This window comes from Mytilus edulis, chromosome 8 (genome assembly GCF_963676685.1).
Source record: "Mytilus edulis chromosome 8, xbMytEdul2.2, whole genome shotgun sequence".
Classification (NCBI taxonomy): domain Eukaryota; kingdom Metazoa; phylum Mollusca; class Bivalvia; order Mytilida; family Mytilidae; genus Mytilus; species Mytilus edulis.
The window spans coordinates 73,220,129-73,241,323 of NC_092351.1; the positions used below are offsets into that span (position 1 = coordinate 73,220,129).

The 21,195-nt window shown below is 31.8% G+C and overlaps 1 protein-coding gene across 1 annotated transcript in view; it reads left to right on the top strand.

The window, feature by feature from the left end:
* The first annotated feature begins 212 nt into the window (after nucleotides 1–212).
* The window catches only part of LOC139484327 (putative ankyrin repeat protein RF_0381), a 30,663-nt gene continuing 9,680 nt past the window's right edge, over nucleotides 213–21,195 (top strand). Inside the window, exons 1-5 of the mRNA XM_071268065.1 lie at nucleotides 213–320; nucleotides 1,465–1,563; nucleotides 6,753–6,851; nucleotides 9,011–9,109; nucleotides 10,500–10,634. Coding sequence (XP_071124166.1) covers nucleotides 240–320; nucleotides 1,465–1,563; nucleotides 6,753–6,851; nucleotides 9,011–9,109; nucleotides 10,500–10,634 — 513 coding nt within the window. The 5' untranslated portion in view covers nucleotides 213–239. The remainder of the gene's footprint in view (nucleotides 321–1,464; nucleotides 1,564–6,752; nucleotides 6,852–9,010; nucleotides 9,110–10,499; nucleotides 10,635–21,195) is intronic.

Below are 21,195 nucleotides of genomic sequence, written 5' to 3' on the forward strand. Positions count from 1 at the left end.
GTTCTATTCAAAACACAATAATTCAATTTGAACGAATAAAACGTTGACGAGGCATAAATTTAACTATCTTCACAGAGTAATCTTCAGTCGGTGTTGCGTACCACCTTGAACAAAACGTTTTCGAAGGTAAACAGTAAAAAACACATATCCATAATAATGCATTGAAGATTATCCCTGAAAATAGAATAAATTTAAATGTCAATTTTATCATTACTATTTAGGGCAATACTACATTACACATGTCTACTGAGAATGGTCACAAGGAAATAGTTTCTATTCTACTTGACAAAGCTGCAGATATAAACGCAAAAAACGTACAGGTGAGTAATGAGTGAAGACAAGATTTTTTTTATGTTATATCTGTTCCTAAAGATTATTATTTCTTATACACGTATGAGGCAAATGCAGTTACTTTCATCTTTACTGCCATCTGTATTTCAGGATGGACTTCAATTTTTTTACATAAATGAGGCCGTTAATTTCTCGTTTGAATTGTTTTACATTGTCTTATCGGGGCCTATTATAGCTGACTATGCGGTATGGGCTTTGCTCATTGTTGAAGGCCGTACGGTCACCTATAGTTGTTAATGTCTGTGTCATTTTGGTCTTTTGTGGATAGTTGTCTCATTGGCAATCATACCACATCTTCTTTTTTATATTTGGGAACATTAAAAAACGGTTAACATGTTTAAACACTTTTACTTTTTGGAATATTGGATCCTCAATGCTCTTCAACTTTTTACTTGTTTGGCCTTATACATATTTTGATATGAGCGTCAATGATGAGGGTTATGTAGACGAAACGCACGTCTGGCGTACTAAATTATAATCCTGGTACCTTTGATAACTTTTACAACCTTAACACTGCTAAAGGAAATGATTACAACAATCACCAAAGAGGTGACTTCTAAACGTAACTTTTGTATGGCGTCTCAGACCGAGTTTCAGAATGTTTACTACTGTTGTCCAAGTGCTCCTCAATTTTCTCATTTTTTATGCTATTTTTTAAGAAAAATATTTATTTGTTTTATAGTGATTAGAATTATAACACAATGTTGACAGCCGTACCCTAATGTGTTATATATTTATCTATTATGTCTTTTCGTTTTGACCACACATTGTTGTCAATATAAATGAATACTATATGATGTTCATACATAAACCAGGTTAAATCCACCCTTTTGTACATTAGGAAAAGCATGAACTAAGTCAAGAATATGACAGTTGTTTTTCAATTTGATTGAATTTGCTATTTGATTAAGGACATTTCATTTTTAATTTTCTTTGAAGTTTTGAATTTTTGTTAATTTTACTTTTACCACATAAAATCCCTTCTGTGATTAATTTTCTTATATCTTGTAATAAATATAAATTGTCATCATTATGCATCAAAACCTAAAGTAAAAATAAGTGATAACTAAAATACAATAAGTGTCAATAAGAAATTGTTTTATAAATGGATAGGGCATAACAGCACTACACAATTCAGCAAGGTATGGACATACGGAAGTATTCAATCTACTCCTTGAAAATTCTGCAGATCCAAATGCAAAAACTACAAATGTAAGTTATGAGTTTATATGTAGTGTTATGTTTTATCTTTTCTTATTCACTAATATCTATGGCATAAATTACAACTGAGTATTACATGCAGATACAAATGCATGATTTCTATTTTCCGTCAACATATCACAGCTTCTTCGCATAACAGCAAATAGTTTAAATAGTACAAAACATTCGGTGTTGACTTGAATATCAATCATATGGTCATTTTAATAAATTTCCTGTTACAAATTTGAATTTTTCGAAAAAAAAGGATTTTCCTATCCCCGGAATATTTTTTACTTTAGCTGTATTTCGCACCAAGTTTTGTATTGTTTGAGCCTCAATACCTTTGATAACTATTTATTTAAGTTTTGACTAGTGACCAGGTTAAATTAACAATGTGAAACTGCTTATCTTAACTTAGTGAATATTCTTATAATATTATAATAAATAACTTACATGATAGCATCTTGTTAATGACGTGACAACTAGAACGGTCATACAATATGAAGAGTTTAAAAAGTATTAAAAGTAAACGTGCAACATAGTGTTTTAAGTTACCCCGACCATATGTGTATATACGAGTATATACATGTACCCATATGGTAATGGCCATACGCGTATGGTCCGAATACTCATATGGTTCGGAACGTTTATACAAATGCTACCACGTTTTAGTCATCTAAGAAGTCTTATACCAACCAGCAATAGAATCGACCCAATGGTATAAATACACAATAACAAGATACTGTGGAACAGTTCATTCACCATTCATGAACTTAAAAAGTTATCAAACTATCAAATATATTTGCATCAGTGTAGTATTATAGAATATTACACGCTTACTTTCCGTTACGATGCGTCGAAAATATCAGTCATTTAAAAAAAATGAACATCTTTCGGTTATTGTCTATTGTCTGTTTAATTTATAAGTTTGACATAATATTTCAATTTAACATTGTTTACACATTGTGCAAGATAGTACATGCAAATATAAGTGTGCAAAAAGTTTTTTATATTTTTTTTATATTCGTTGAAGTATGAAAATTAGTATGAAAATTCGCCAATTTTCATGCTTCATTTTTGATAATTAAAATTTTCATTCAAATTATCTGAAGATAAAACTGCATTTAAAGGTAAACAGAAAGATTATTTTTCATTTAGTAACTTCATAATTCAAAATAAATAACTTTTCATGTTCATATCATGAAAACTTCTATTCCACAGTCACTGGAATGTCTGTTCATGAATATTTGTCCTTCCTCTTACTTTTTATTTGTTTACGGACAAAACTAGTTTCTCCTTTTAATAACGGCGGTTTTTCATGGTGACGTCGTAGGCTTGGATACAGGACGTAACGACGTGGTGAATTTTTCTGTGGTGAGTTTTTGGACATCAGAATCAAAAGATCGGTAAGTACTGATGTATGTGTACCTTTTTATAATGTCTTTATTTTACCAGTTGATAGATAATTTTTAATTGCATAAGACTAATGAAACGTTTGTTACCGAAACTTAAACTTACGCATTGGCCGGAAGTATAAAAATACTGCATCAATTATAAGGGAACGACTATTATAAAACCAATAATGGTTATGTACTAATTTTATATCCTGTTACTGTCCTTCCTGTTACAAAGGCAATGGTAACAGGAGGGACAAAAAGGTAACAGGATAGACATACTTTGTAAGAAAATTCAAAATGCCTCGGACATTATCGCAAATAAATTGTTAAAGATATTTTTTACCGTACGGTATATTAATGCACAAAATGTACATTTGTATTGTGGTATTTCTAGAACAAGTCAAGTGCTATCTTGACTGGTAACAGGATGGACAAAATTATTAATTGTGCAACTATTATTTAGAATTCAGTTGCCGATATTACTATACAGCTGTTATTCAAGCGTTTCATATAGAATACGCATTGTTTCTTTTTAATACTCTTTGAATGTTTTACCCTTTTCGATTTGTACTTAAATGTTATCTTTGGGACCTGAACCTAATTTGGTTCATTTTATTCCTTGATCTGTTATTTAGTTTTGCTTTGGTTGTAAAACTATCTTCATATTTTCCAACTTTTGTTCTACTTTCTTTGAGACATGGTACTTTCTCGTTACAGGCAAATATAGGTACAGACCTTGCGAGACGACAGCAACACTCATGACACAAAACAATGTAATTTATTCCCAAAAGAGGATATAGTCAAAGCAGCTAATAATGGCAAGTTTTATATCTATTATATTACAAAATGTTGTCCTATCCTATTAGTTTCTTTGTTTCTTTTCGGATTTCTTTTTTAGCAGTCGATTTTATTTTAGTTAGATAATTAATATGAACAAATAAAGAGAAAAGAACACACAATCAGTTATCTTTTTTTGTTGGAATTTTCAATAGACTGTTATTGTTTACCCAAACGGAACCTCCCGAATACTCCTATTTTTATGGGTTTTTTTCTATCTGCAAGGTCGTGTTGTTCGTTTTTCGTTTATTTGCGTATTGAGTCCCTTGTGCTTATTTAAATGTTCCCGAAATGTAATTTTGTCTCGATTTTCTTTTGAAAAAAACTCTTTTAGAAACAATCACTGCGAACAAAGTGAGAATCTGACACACGATTGGTGTGTTTGACAGATAAAATGCGATACTGTCTTCCTTTATTCCGCTTCCCATATCCATTGTTGTTCATAAGCGAAGTGTTGCATTATATTCATAGTTGAGCAATAATATCAGACTTTAAAAACAACTAAATCAACGTCGAAACCTGAAAATTGCAAATATCATTATAGTCCCCTAGTTCATGACGGAAGTTCTAGGTTCGCACTTTGTTAACACATGATAAGGTATAGGTTGTTCATGGTCCTTGTATTGCGGCATGATCTATCAAATTTTAGAATACTTTATTGCTTTTTTTCATTTTAATTGTAGTTGAACATGTGTTTAAGAAGAATAAGAACAACACCAAAGGTCAATTTTGATAACCTAAAGACGGACGAGGATAATTTTTGAACAAAGAAATTCATAAAGCCACAAAAACAAGACTTACAACGAGCACAATCAACTTAGCGAATTAATGCTTACAGTCACAACCCAAAAACACGAGAAAAATGACTGTGATATAAGTATTGGTAGTGTTAAAAATCAATTTGAAAATGCTTTTTTTCCTCAAGAAACTATTTTGATGAGTGATAAAATTATTGTATGGGAAGATGACTTTAATAAAATGTTTTTTTTTCAATTGTCATTTGTTTTTTGGTTGTAATTTTGTTTACATGATGAAAAGAATTGGGGCAATTAATGTTTTCTTTATTTCAGTGAATGAACTATCATTTACCTGTAATGTAAGAATTAGTTATGCTACCTTTAGCTGTCCAATATTTATAAGAAATAGGAGGGCTATTCTTAAAAATACTGGACAGCTAAAAGTAACATAATGGTAAATTATAGTCCAATCAATGAAATAAAGAAAGTGGTAAAACAATAGAATGACGTCACAACAATGTTTTAAGCCACATCTTCAACCTTCTCTAAGACGGTACGATGGTTGGTTGTTCTTGTGATTGGTTAGCCATCAGTGGACACTTAAAGGCATATTCAGGAAGAGATATTACAAATAAATAACAACCAACATGCTAGACTTGATCATTGATAGTGGTAGTTCACAGAAAGGCATGACATCATATGTACCCTGATTTTACGACTAGCGGCATCCAAATCTTACTTCATACTTAGCGAGAAAAAAAGCAATACCAATTTTTCGTTTGGTTTTTTTGACCCGGACAGGGATGATACACGTATTCATGGTTCGTGTATAATGTTTAAATACTTCTATCTCTCGTGTGTATCCCTATAGGAAATTCAAGTTTTTTGTTATTGATTTTTTTTACTTAAATTATGTTTTGTCTCTACTGTTACCATCTTGTCCTCCCTATTACTGCCTTTCTTCGTTCTTGTTACCCCAAGAAATGTGTAAAATAACTTTGACAACCAACATAACTGGTCTATTGACTTAGTTTCCAGTCAGTATCATTGAAAAGGGACATTATAGTAAATTTTCGCTGCCACTGTCTCCACAATTTTTTTTTAAGAGTATTTGACAAATAAGAAGTGTGATGATTTTCTTGAAAGTACAGACTATCTGCAATTTTTTTTTTGGGGGGAGGGGGTTATCTACATAAATGATAAATGTAAATGTGAATTCAAATAAACACTGCTATGCAAGTGTGAGCCACACTTTTCATTGGATATTTTCATTTCTCTTATCACTTTTGCTATTAGTTATAAAAAGTAACAGGATGGAGAAAATTGAACACCAGCTGGCACACCATTTAAAAAAATAATTCTCGGGTGTTGGTAAGATTGCATAGTTTGAAAAAATATTAACAAAGCAATATGCTATTGGTTTATAAATTAATTTGTTTATTTTAACTTTTTTTTGGAAAAGTTCAGATTCCGAATTTGTACTTTATTTTGAAATGACTGTACAACTTCTTTTATTGAATTACGATAATCAATGTAGTAAACACAATGAATGCAAACAGATTAAGCACTTGAGGTTGCAATTCTGTAAATATAGACAATGCAATTTCCCATAAGAACTCCCTTTGCGGCTTAAACTGTGGCACGTTGACGTTTCGTAAAAAATATATCCTAAAACAGAATGTTGATACGCACTACTTTTTTTCAAAGGTCAAAACATAGGGCTGTGCGGTCTATTTTCAACATGTATAGGTCCCGAACTTCTAAGAGTTTAAACCTATACAAAAATTATGTACTTCCCCAAACTTCACGTTGGTCTTAATAACATGATTATATCTTGGAACCAGTACGTAAACAAAACAAAATAACCATGACTATTCTATATTTCACAAAAAGAGGCGTGGCTTGATGAACAGCTGTATATACAGAGTGCAACCTTCAAAGCCAATAATATGGACCTTGTCCAATCATACAGAATATAAATGATAGAAAGATTTTTTGGAAACACTTCGCAAAGGGTGCTCAAATTAAAAAAGTTTGGGAAGCCAAAAAGTAAGAAAAAACATATACGCTTATTAGTGAAGAAATTTCAAATTTTGAAAAATAATGAACAAAATGAACTATAAAAGAATGTGTAATCATAATGACATTTGCATCATTTAAGCGAGACAAGTAAAGCAAAATTAATTGAATACATAATCAACTAAGTGAAATCATTTTTCACTATTTGAAGGGCTTGTTGTCACTCCATTTAGCAGCTCAGAATGGTCACGTGGAAATAGTAAGTGAATTACTCCGTGGAGGATCGAATTCGAATGCAGTTGCATTAGATGTAAGTACATAATAAACATATAAATATTGCTAACTAAAGATTTAAGTGTAATATTCACTTTTAAAGCAAGTTAACCAAGTCAACCATGTTGTTTTGGTTTGAAACCCACTTCCGAAAATATTAGAGTACATAAAATAAGCACTTTTGTGAACTTGGAAGATTATCAAAAAACATAAGCATGATATCCAGCGAAAACATTAATTTTGAAAGCTTTATGAGAGTTTCTAATACGATCTGTTCACGTAGTTATAACGTGGTTTCTAATGGTTCAGTTATATTATGTTATAAGCAATCTGATTAACACGATGTAATACTTGTAGTACTGTACGTACACTTAAAGAAAATATTTAAGAAGGTATCCGGTAAGAGAAATATATATGCAGGTTTTTGCATTAAAGATTATCCCTGAAGTAGTTTTCATTCTGTTTAAAAATGCTGCAGATCTGAATGCAAAAAAATGTAAATGTGAGTAATGAGTTGAGCAGATAATATTGTCTTATTTAAAATCTTTTCCTCTAGAAGATTTATTCCATTTCACTTAGGAGTCAAACAATTATTCCCCAAACATAGAGGAGACAAATGCTGTAAACGTTCATATCAACAGTAATCTATATGGCTGTAAACTATAATGTATATTTTTGGATTAAGTTAAAATAATACCAAAGCAAAGAGTAGCATTGTTTGTTTATCCACTTAAACAACATAAAAAGAATATAAGGGAGAAGACGTTATTAAAATCAAAATATGTTGTATTGGCGAAGTAAGATCATGGCTTCTGTCGGTAACCAACCCACAAACAAAGGGTCTTTGGGCAACCGTAAATTAGATGCAAATAAAATAGATAAATAAAATTCAAAATTCAAATAAAAACTAAAATGAAATAAAATTTTGAAATAATGGGGTGCTGACTTGAACCCTGGCAACAGATGTCCAAAATCAACATGAGAAACTACGTTTGAGGTGGAAATGAAGATTACATGGATTAATGTTCTAAATTAAATAACAATACAGTGATCAATCAAGTTCATCGGTACTGGTGCAGCCTATAAAGTCCGACCTAGTGATGAACTCTGCCAAAAGACTGTCATAACATTATTTATCGGTACACTATGACTGTTAATCCGTTATCACTCATCAGATGGACGTCATACTGTGGTTAATTGTGTTTATAGACTGGTGAAGAGTTGTAAATCCAGAAGCCGTGACAGGAGTTCTATGTTGAAGTTAAAAACAAGCAGAAATCTGTAAAATAAGACATAAAACAGCAGTATCGAAAAAATAAAAGAGGAGGGATGGGTGGGTTTACATTAATTTTGCGTACAATAAACTCAACAATCTGACCTTAGATAAATTCAGTTACTTCCTAGCAGACCGTGCATTCAAAATATTGTGAGGAGTGCTTTAGCTGTTAAAATTGATATTCCGTGTAATCAAATTAAGACATGCGCGTTACATTGACCTGTGCATGAACTGTCGCAAGTCTTGCCTTCCTCTGATAACGTGATTTAACGGTCAAGCCCTTTAAATCGAATTAAAGCAACATGAACAATCAGCATGTATATGCCTAATTAACGCTATTTTGTGTAAGATGCACCATGACAAATTCCAGGATGTTCACTATTATCTTTCACGTGCTGATATTTTACCATGTCGCTTGCCCCATAGTGCCATCAGATATAAAAGAGGGACGAAAGATACCAAAGGGACAGTCAAACTCATAAATCCAAAACAAACTGACAACGCCATGGCTAAAAATGAAAAAGATAAAATAATACCAATTTGAAAGCAAAGAGTAACATTGTTTGTTTATCCGCTTAAACAACATAAAAAGAACAATTAAAGCAACATGAACAATCATCATGTATATGCCTAATTTACGCTATTTTGTGTAAGGTGCACCCTGATGAATTCCAGGATGTTCACTATTATCTTTCACGTGCTGATAATTTACCATGTCGCTTGCCCCATAGTGCCATCAGAGATAAAAATGTGTCCTTTCAAAAAAAGAAATTAATTAATAAGAATCCTTCTGTAGTAAATTGTCTGAGGATCCATTAAGAATAATACACTTTCATGATCATGCTTCAAAAATAAAATCAAATAAAAATATCATAAAAAAAATATTTTAATGTCAATTTGTATGTTCATTGCCATTATAGGGCAATACACCATTACATATGTCTGCTGAAAATGGTCACAAGGAAGTAGTTTCTATTCTAATTGACAATGCTGCAGATCTAAATGCAACAAATGTAGACGTGAGTAATTAGTAAAGGAAAAGAGGGAAATCACAAAAATACTGAATTCAGGAAAAGTCAATCGCAAAGTCCCTAATCAAATGGCAAAATCAAATGACAAAACACATCAAACGAATGGACAACAACTGTCATATTTCTGACTTTGTACAGGCATTTTAAGATGTAGAAAATGGTGGATTGTACCTAGTTTTATAGCGCTTAACCTCTCACTTATACGACAGTCGCATCAAATTCCGTAATATTTACAACTAAAAAGTGATGTCTTATTTAATATCTTTCATATGAACTAACAAATTTATGACCCAAATTACAAAATGTATAATTGTATATTGCGGCATCGACTTAACACTTAAATACGATAATCATTAAATGTTTTGAACGCTTTTACAACCTGTAGAGAATGGTTAACAACAATTAGCATGGAGCTGTATACTAAACATGCTAAATGTTATTTTTTTATGAGACGGCATCATGAGAATCTCGGCATTTTTACCTTTTTCTATGATGTGCTGCTTTTTAATCTCTTGTGATTTGTAACGTTATGCCGCAACTAGCACAACAATAAAACAAATAAAGGCAACATTAGTATACCGCTATTCAAAATTCATAAAACGATACAAAAAACAGAAATCCGGGTTACAAACTAAAACAGAAGAAAACACATCAAATATAAGAGGAGAACTACGACACAACAGAAACACATCATTAGTATGTAAAACGAACTATTATATAACAATATCCATATTCCTTACTTGGTACAGGACATTTTAAGTAAATTTACCATCGGTGGGTAAACTCACAATCCTAGTCAATTAGGATTGGAGTCGAGTGCACCTTCCACGTGCGGGACTACAACTCACAAACTCAGTGTTGACAGTTTAATAATACAAAAGTTGAAATACTTACACCACTTCGTCACTGCAGTTCCTTGGTGTATATCAATTAGTAGGTCACCAACTTAGAATTTTCCACGAATATTATATTACCGACTGTGACTTTAGAAATATGTAACATCAAATCAAGCGTCCGAAAAAGATGTATCTTGTATTATCGTTGTGCACAAGTGTCACAGAAAATTACCCTTTTCCCTATATTTTGGAAAAATCAATAGCAGGATGAAGGTGTTAGTACAATCTTAAGTTTTGTAAGGCATCGCATAGTTAACTTTGGGATTTAAACTTTTGCTTTTTTTGTATTGATGTATAATCTGATGTCAAACTGCAATAAAATGAACTAGCCTTTCAATAAAGTTAAGTGATGTCAATATAAAGACTGTCTGTGGATCCGGTAATAAAGATACACTTTCACAATTATGCATCAAAAATTAAATTAAAATAACTTATCACTAAAATGTAATATTTTGAAAAATCAAATGATATCATCACTGCAGGGTTCTACTGCCCTACATTTGTCATCGAAGAATGGACACAAGGAAGTAGTTACTATTCTTCTAGACCATGCAGCAGATCCAAACATAAAAGACGTGGCAAGTTACTCAAGAAAATATGTCTTATCCATGAAGGAGGCAAATATAGTTTACTTTCATTTTCACTGTTACATATGATATTAATCAGAAACTGAGTATTCAATTAAAATCTTTGATAGAAAAGAAGAATACATGTGTTGCCAATTTTAACAGTTATATTTCACCTGTTGATTTTTTATATCGTTTATTTTGTCTTTTTTGATGAATTTCAATTTTTCGAACAGTTCTTTTTACTTGTTCCAATTACGGTTATCGTTTTTTTTTTAGTCAATTTTTGTGAACTTCTTTTTGGAATAGTTACGTTTTAGTAGTTTTGGTCATTGCTGTCGTTATATTGTTCTTAGATTCTATAGACTTTCCCTCTTTTGTTTTTTTACTTGTTCAGTTGATTGATGTCGTTTGATTTTTTCAGTGTTGATGCAATTCTCCTTTAAAGCTCACCTGGTCCAAAGGGCCTATTGAGCTTTTCTTATCACTTCGCGTCCGTCGTCCGTAGTCATTTGTCCGTCGTCCGTCGTTTTCTTTTACACAAATCTTCCATCTGAAACTACCGGGCCAAATTTAACAAACTTGTCACAGTCATCACCCCGGTATCTAGTTTATAAAATCTGTCCGATTATCCTTCCTGCCAACCAAGATGTCCGCCATAGATAAAAATAGAACATAGTGGTAAAATTAGTTTGTTAGCTTATATCTATGAAACCAGAGCATTTATAGCAAATCTGACTAGGTAAAATTGTTTATTAGTTCATGGTATATCTGCCCTACAATTTTCAGATAAACAGGAAATTTTGCAGTTTTTGGTTATTATCTTGAATATCATTATAGATAGACATTAAATGAAAAGAGCAGAACTGTTGAACAAAGTAAGATCTACAAATAACTCAACATGGCCAAAATGCTCAATTGACCTCGCAAGGAGGTATTGTTTTTTGTAATAAATTTTTAATAAGACTTTGTACATTTTTATTATATTATAAAACTCTGAAACTACTGAGACACATCTAACCACACTTGGTTACAATCAATATTAATGTATCTAGTATACAAAATGTGTCTAATGACCCACCCCTCATGCCAATCAAAATGGCTGACATGGTTAAAAATTGAACATAGGGGTAAAATGCTTTTTTTTGGCTTATATCTCTGAAACTAAAGCATTTAGAGCAAATTTGCCATTTGATAAAAAGTGTTCAGCACAGGTGAAAATCTATCTGTCCTGAAAATTGCAGACGAATCAGACAAGCTGTTGTTGTTTTTCTGCCCCTGAATTAGTAATTGTAAGAAAACTGCAGTTTTTGGTTTTATCTTGAATGTTATTATAGATAAATATAAACTGTGAACAACAAAAATTTTCAGCAAAGTAAGATCTAGAATAAGTCAACGTGACCAAAGTGGTCAATTGACCACATAAGGAGTTATTGCACTTTATACACAAATTAAACTTTTTTCGTAAATTTTTGTAATCTTTTAAAAAATCTGTTCCTGATGCCACAATCAGCATTAGGATATCTAGTTAAAAATGCGTCCAATGACCCTGCCTACCAATCAAAATGACAGAAATAACTTAAAATAGAACATAGGGGAGAAATGCAGTATTTGAAAGTAAGGCAAACGTGTAAAAGCTGCATTATTCCGTGAATCAATTGTAAATAGAAATATCAGGTGAGCGACACAGGCTCATTGGAGCCTCTAGTTTAATTTGCCTAGGAGTTCGTTTTTTTGTCATACTTTTTTTTCCTTCAAAATGACAAAATCTCTTTGCATAAGGTTGCACTTTGTAAATACAGCTGTTTCTCAAACCATGCCTCTTTTTGGGAGATCTAGAATATTTCCACAGTCCGGTATATAAAATGCAACCTATATAGGGTGAAAAAAAGAGAACATTCAGAATTTAAGCAAATTTGCTTTATCTCACAGATTTTAAAGAAATTTACTCAAATATAAAGTTTAATAAATATTTCATGAGGATGGATAGAATCCTGGACCTTAGATATGATGACTCAGCATAAATTCACAGTTTACAGTATGCATAGGTTACTTAAAGTCCGGAATAAAAAATTAATTCACAATATTTGCATATATGTAAGTTAAATTGTTAAGAAGTGCTTATATTTACTCTTCGCACTCATTGCAACTCATCGATCCTTCTTGAATTTTATTTATGGGATGTTTGTGTCCTGTCGATAACCCAAAAGTAAGCCGTAACACCTAAACCTGCTCTTTTGTCTACACGGCATAAAAAATACAAGCTATAAATATAAAAATATCTCAACAAAACTTACACTAGCAAGTTCTATCCTTATTATGTACTTAATATTCCAAATTGTTAGAAACAACAGAATAATTTAGGAATGTTGAGACCCCAGGGGCAAAAACATAGAAAATTGCCTACCACTGGGTCATAAAACAAATAATTTAACTTGCTATGATTTTATGATATTTAAGTTCTTGATATAAAAAACAGTAACAATGCTTTGAAGTTAAGCAAAAATCAGATGTTAGTAGTTATCTTTAAAACATTTTAAGTGAATTAATATTAAACAGACTGGTATCTGCATACATACAACTATTGCAAATATGGCTTTGTTTGAACAATTCTAGTATATTTATCAGGTAAATTGTGTCAGATATATGGTTACAGATGATACTGTTGTGTCAAGAATTCTAAATTGACCATTTGAGGTAGAAAATGTGAACTTTAATTGACAAATATGCATACAGTAAGATGTGGACTGGTGACAGAGGCAGGATTGAATACTTTACTACAATCTCGAATGTTGTAATGATTGACTGCTAAACATTACATTTATAATATTCTGATATGCTTTCAATATGTTATCAAAACATTTTTAAACAGGTTCTAAACATTTCATATCAGGAAATATGCAAATAGGGCAAGCTGGTAATAATTAAAATCTTGTTTTCAAATTCTTTTAAAAATTAAAACAGGGGAGGGGGTATAAAATGAGCAGTAAAAAAAACTTCGAGTATACACAGTGATTTCTTTAAGACTACATTTCTGATAAATCAGTGTTAATGTAAGAAAACCTAATTGAAGAGAGTTTTCTATTGGAATAAATGTTTGTATAGGTTGCACTTTGTAAATAGAGCTGTTTCTTAAACCACGCCTCTTTTGGGGAGATCTAGAATATTCATAGAAAATTAAATTTGTTTACATACTGGTTCCCAGTTATGCTCTCTGTGTTCCATCTCATAGAGACATAACTTGGGAATGTTACCAGTAAATATACATAAATATTTACTGCAGGGTTTGTAAATAAGGGTTTGCAGGGTCTGACTGTAAACGTTCATATCAACAGTAATCTATATGGCTGTAAACTATAATGTATATTTTTGGATTAAGATAAAATAATACCAATTTGAAAGCAAAGAGTAACATTGTTTGTTTATCCGCTTAAACAACATAAAAAGAACAATTAAAGCAACATGAACAATCAGCATGTATATGCCTAATATTTACAACTACATAGTGATGTCTTATTTGATATCTTTCATATTAACTAACAACTTTATGACCCAAATTACAAAATGTATAATTGTATATTGCGGTATCGACTTAACACTTAAATACGATAATCATTAAATGTTTAAACGCTTTAACAACCTGTAGAGAATGATTAACAACAATTAGCATGGAGCTGTATACTAAACATGCTAAATGTTATCTTTTTATGAGACGGCATCTTGAGAATTTCGGGATTTTTACTTTTTTCTATGATGTGCTGCTTTTTAATCTCATGTGATTTGTAACGTTATGCCGCAACTAGCACAACAATAAAACAAATAAAGGCAACATTAGTATACCGCTATTCAAAATTCATAACTCGATTGAAAAAAAAAGAAATCCGTGTTACAAACTAATACTGAAGAAAACACATCAAATATAAGAGGAGAACTTCGACACAACAGAAACACATCATTAGTATGTAAAACGAACTATTATATAACAATATCCATATTCCTTACTTGGTACAGGACGTTTTAGGTAAATTTACCATCGGTGGGTAAACTCACAATCCTAGTCAATTAGGATTGGAGTGGAGTGCACCTTCCACGTGCGGGACTACAACTCACAAACTCAATGTTGACGGTTTAATAATACAAAAGTTGAAATACTTACACCACTTGGTCACTGCGGTTCCTTGATGTATATCAATTAGTAGGTAGGCCACCAACTAAGAATTTTCCACGAATATTATATTACCGACTGTGACTTTAGAAATATATAACATCAAATCAAGAGTCCGAAGAAGATGTATCTGTATTATCGTTGTGCACAAGTGTCACAGAAAATTACCCTTTCCCTATATTTTGGAAAAATCAATAGCAGGATGAAGGTGTTAGTACAATCTTAAGTTCTGTAATGCATCGCATAGTTAACTTTGGGATTTAAACTTTTGCTTTTCCTTTATTGATGTATAATCTGATGTCAAAATGCAATAAAATGAACTAGCCTTTCAATAACTTAAGTGATGTCAATATAAAGACTGTCTTTTAATCAAGTAATAAAGATACACTTTCACAATTATGCATCAAAAATTAAATTAAAATAACTTATCACTAAAATGTAATATTTTGAAAAATCAAATGATATCATCACTGCAGGGTTCTACTGCCCTACATTTGTCATCGAATAATGGACACAAGGAAGTAGTTACTATTCTTCTAGACCATGCAGCAGATCCAAACATAAAAAATACAGACGTGAGTATTAAGTTATGTCCTGGCAAGTTCCTCAAGAAAAATATATCTTATCCATGAAGGAGGCAAATATAGTTTACTTTCATTTTCACTGTAACATATGATATTAATCAGAAACTGAGTATTCAATTAAAACCTTTGATAGAAAAGAAGAATACATGTATTGCCAATTTTAACAGTTACATTTCACTTATTCTGTTGATTTTTTATATCGTTTATTTTGTCTTTGTTGATGAATTTCAATTTTTTGAACAGTTCTTTTTACTTGTTCCAATTACGGTTCTTGTTTTTTTTAGTCAATTTTTGTGAACTTCTTTTTGGAATAGTTACGTTTTAGTAGTTTCGGTCATTGCTGTCGTTATATTTTTCTTAGATTCTATAGACTTTCCCTCTTTTGTTTTTTTACTTGTTCAGTTGATTGATGTCGTTTGATTTTTTCAGTGTTGATGCAATTCTCCTTTAAAGCTCACCTGGTCCAAAGGGCCTATTGAGCGTTTCTCATCACTTCGCGTCCGTCGTCCGTCGTCAGTTGTCCGTGATTAACAACAATTAGCATGGAGCTGTATACTAAACATGCTAAATGTTATCTTTTTATGAGACGGCATCTTGAGAATTTCAGGATTTTTACTTTTTTCTATGATGTGCTGCTTTTTAATCTCATGTGATTTGTAACGTTATGCCGCAACTAGCACAACAATAAAACAAATAAAGGCAACATTAGTATACCGCTATTCAAAATTCATAACTCGATTGAAAAAAAAGAAATCCGGGTTACAAACTAAAACTGAAGAAAACACATCAAATATAAGAGGAGAACTACGACACAACAGAAACACATCATTAGTATGTAAAACGAACTATTATATAACAATATCCATATTCCTTACTTGGTACAGGACGTTTTAGGTAAATTTACCATCGGTGGGTTAACTCACAATCCTAGTCAATTAGGATTGGAGTCGAGTGCACCTTCCACGTGCGGGACTACAACTCACAAACTCAATGTTGACAGTTTAATAATACAAAAGTTGAAATACTTACACTAATTGGTCACTGCGGTTCCTTGGTGTATATCAATTAGTAGGTATGCCACCAACTTAGAATTTTCCACGAATATTATATTACCGACTGTGACTTTAGAAATATATAACATCAAATCAAGAGTCCGAAGAAGATGTATCTTGGATTATCGTTATGCACAAGTGTCACAGAAAATTACCCTTCCCCTATATCTTGGAAATAATCAATAGCAGGATGAAGGTGTTAGTACAATCTTAAGTTCTGTAAGGCATCGCATAGTTAACTTTGGGATTTAAACTTTTGCCTTTCCTGTATTGATGTATAATCTGATGTCAAACTGCAATAAAATGAACTAGCCTTTCAATAAACTTAAGTGATGTCAATATAAAGACTGTCTTTTAATCCAGTAATAAAGATACACTTTCACAATTATGCATCAAAAATTAAATTAAAATAACTTATCACTAAAATGTAATATTTTGAAAAATCAAATGATATCATCACTGCAGGGTTCTACTGCCCTACATTTGTCATCAAATAATGGACACAAGGAAGTAGTTACTATTCTTCTAGACCATGCAGCAGATCCAAACATAAAAAATACAGACGTGAGTATTCAGTTATGTCCTGGCAAGTTCCTCAAGAAAAATATATCTTATCCACGAAGGAGGCAAATATAGTTTACTTTCATTTTCACTGTAACATATGATATTAATCAGAAACTGAGTATTCAATTAAAACCTTTGATAGAAAAGAAGAATACATGTATTGCCAATTTTAACAGTTACATTCCACTTATTCTGTTGATTTTTTATATCGTTTATATTGTCTTTGTTGATGAATTTCAATTTTTTTAACAGTTCTTTATACTTGTTCCAATTACGGTTCTTGTTTTTTTTAGTCAATTTTTGTAAACTTCTTTTTGGAATAGTTACGTTTTAGTAGTTTCGGTCATTGCTGTCGTTATATTTTTCTTAGATTCTATAGACTTTCCCTCTTTTGTTTTTTTACTTGTTCAGTTGATTGGTGTCGTTTGGTTTTTTAAGTGTTGATGCAATTCTCCTTTAAAGCTCACCTGGTCCAAAAGGCCTATTGAGCGTTTCTCATCACTTCGCGTCCGTCGTCCGTCGTCAGTTGTCCGTCGTCCGTCGTTTTCTTTTACAAAAATCTTCCATCTGAAACTACCGGGCCAAATTTAACAAACTTGTCACAGTCATCACCTGGGATTTCTAGTTTATAAAATCTGTCCGATTATCCTTCCTGCCAACAAAGATGTCCGCCATAGATGAAAATAGAACATAGGGGTAAAATTAGTTTGTTGGCTTATATCTATGAAACCAGAGCATTTAGAGCAAATCTGACTAGGCAAAATTGTTTAATAGTTCATGGTATATCTGCCCTACAATTTTCAGACAAATAGGAAATTTTGCAGTTCTTGGTTATTATCTTGAATATTATTATAGATAGACATTAAATGAAAAGAGCAGAACTGTTGAACAAAGTAAGATCTACAAATAACTCGACATGGCAGAAATGGTCAATTGACCTCGCAAGGAGTTATTGTCCTTTGTAGTAAATTTTTAATAAGACTTTGTACATTTTTATTATATTATAAAACTCTGAAACTACTGAGAAAAATCTAACCACACTTGGTTATAATCAATATTAATGTATCTAGTATACAAAATGTGTCTAATGACCCACCCCTCATGCCAATCAAGATGACCGACATGGCTACAAATAGAACATAGAGGTAAAATGAATTCTTTGGCTTATATCTCTGAAACTAAAGCATTTAGAGCAAATTTGCCATTTGATAAAAAGTGTTTAGCACAGGTGAAAATCTATCTGTCCTGAAAATTTCAGACGAATCAGACAAGCTGTTGTTGTTTTTCTGCCCCTGAATTAGTAAAAGTAAGGAAACTGCAGTTTTTGGTTTTATCTTGAATATTATTATAGATAAATATAAACTGTGAACAACAATAATGTTCATCAAAGTAAGATGTAAAATAAGTCAACGTGACCAAAATGGTCAATTGACCACGAAAGGAGTTATTGCACTGTATACACAAATTTAACTTTTTCGTAAATTTTTGTAATCTTTTTAAAAAATCTGTTCCTGATGCCACAATCAGCATTAGGATATCTAGTTAAAAATGTGTCCAATGACCCTGCCTACCAATCAAAATGACAGAAATGGCTAAAAATAGAACATAGGGGGGAAATGAAGTTTTTGAAACTAAAGCAAACGTGTAAAAGCTGCATTATTCCGTGAATCAATTGTAAATAGAAATATCAGGTGAGCGACACAGGCTCATTGGAGCCTCTAGTTTAATTAGCCTAGGAGTTCGGTTTTTTTTTTTGTCATATTCTTTTTTCCTTCAAAATGCCAAAATCGCTTTGCTTAAGGTTGCACTTTGTAAATACAGCTGTTTCTCAAACCATGCCACTTTTTGGGAGATCTAGAATATTTCCACAGTCCTGTATGTAAAATGCAACCTATATAGTGTGAAAAAAGAGAACATTCAGAATTTTAGCAAATTTGCTTTATCTCACAGATTTTAAAGAAATTAACTCAAATATAAAGTTTTATAAATATTTCATGAAGATTGATAGAATCCTGGACCTTAGATATGATGACTCAGCATAAATTCACAGATACTCTCTGAATTTTATTTAAAGGGTGTTTGTGTCCTGTCGATAACCCAAAAGTAAGCCGTAACACCGAAATCTGCTTTTTTGTCACCACGGCATTTTAAGTTCTTGATATAGAAAACAGTAACAATGCTTTGAAGTTATGCAAAAATCAGATGTTAAATGTAATAGTCATCTTTAAAACATTTTAAGTGAATTAATTTCACAGACTGGTATCTGCATACATACAACTATTGAAAATATGGCTTTGTTTGAACACTTCTAGTATATTTATCAGGTAAATTGTGTCAGATAAATGGTTACAGATGATACTTTTGTGTCAATAATTTTAAATTGACCATTTGAGGTAGAAAATGTGAACTTTTATTGACAAATATGCATACAGTAAGATATGGACTGGAGACAGAGGCAGGATTGGATACTTTAATACAATCTCGAATGTTGTAATGATTGACTGCTAAACATAACATTTATAGTATTCTGATATGCTTTCAATATGTTATCAAAACAGTTTTAAACAGATTCATATCAGAAAATATGCAAATAGGGCAAGCTGGCAATAAATAAAATCTTGTTTTCAAATTCTTTTAAAAATTAAAACAGGGGAGGGGGTATAAAATGATCAGTAAAAAAAAACTTCGAGTATACACAGTGATTTCTTTAAGTCTACATTTCTGATAAATCAGTGTTAATGTAAGAAAAACTAATTTAAGAGAGTTTTCTATTGGAATAAATGTTTGTATAGGTTGCACTTTGTAAATAGAGCTGTTTCTTAAACCACGCCTCTTTTGGGGAGATCTAGAATATTCATAGAAAATTAAATTTGTTTACATACTGGTTCATAGTTATACTCTCTGTGTTCCATCTCATAGAGACAAAACTTTAGAATGTTACCAGTAAATATACACAAATATTTACTGCAGGGTTTGTTACTTTTCCTGTGTGGATGCAGTAGAATGTGTCCCCGTGCTTGTAGGGTATGCCCTTATATTTTTGGATGTATTCATACTCATCCATGCGTGCTTTGTCATTATTGCCCCCTGCTATGGTTTAACTAAGATTTTTTACAACCTCTGTTTTTGCCCTGTGTTTGTTATATAATTCAGTTTTATTATATTTAAATCTTTACGTCGGGCTTCTTAAAATAGTTTTTATAAGAGTTCTTTACTGCATTCCCTATTATTCCCTATCCCGTAACTGTGATCCTCATTCAATGTTACAACCTACGGTCTTTTGTATCGTTTCTATACACCTATTTAATAATCATCATGTTACGGAATGGATTTTTTTTTATTAACAACACAACTTCTAGGTTATATACGTGCATAAAAAAACGTATTGGTAATGCCACTACAGCCAGATTATTAAACAAAAATGCACAAATCCACAAATTTTCCCGTGCAATGCCAAAAAATGACTAACCTGTTTAGATTAACTTCTCAAAATACTATAAGGTCAACAATGAACGGGAGAACCTTTTCGCTCTTCTCTTCCTGTGATATTACCTGAAAGACTCAAAACATTATATATGTGGTAACTTGAACCCAACCTAAGTGTGGTTTTCAATATGTGGGACAGACGGTACGAGAATATTACAGAAATAATCAAGAAGACCTCTACCGCTTTCGTAGACCCAAAAAATGTAAAAGTTTAGTATATCAACATTAAGATAAGCATAATCACAATCTTAAATATATAAAATTCCAACCCCTCCAAACCGTTCAGAAACAGCCAGGAGAATCACACAAGCAATTTGAAAAATCACGCGAAGTTCGCGAATTGTTTTGGATAAAAAGACTGCAAACAGCTTATCCTCTCGGTCTCAATGACAAAATATTAGGGCAAGGGAACATATCTAAAACTTCTATCGATGTTATTAATATTGTTGATAAAAGACTTAGAAATAATAGGTCTCATTGTAAACGCAAAAACCGTAATCAACGCATTAACATCGTATAAATTATACACTTGCTGATCTGTCATCTATCATAAAGAATAATGGTAAACATCAAGTATTATTCAAACTGGGTCAGATACCTATAAGTAAATTATATGCTATTTTTCTGGAGTGTGAATTTTTTTTTTACCCATTTTATGAATACACCCGTATTGTTACAGCCTTTTGTCATCACAGGCTATTTCCTAGTATTGATAAACCTGAAAATCATAAACGACATTTTCTTAAATTAAAATATATAAA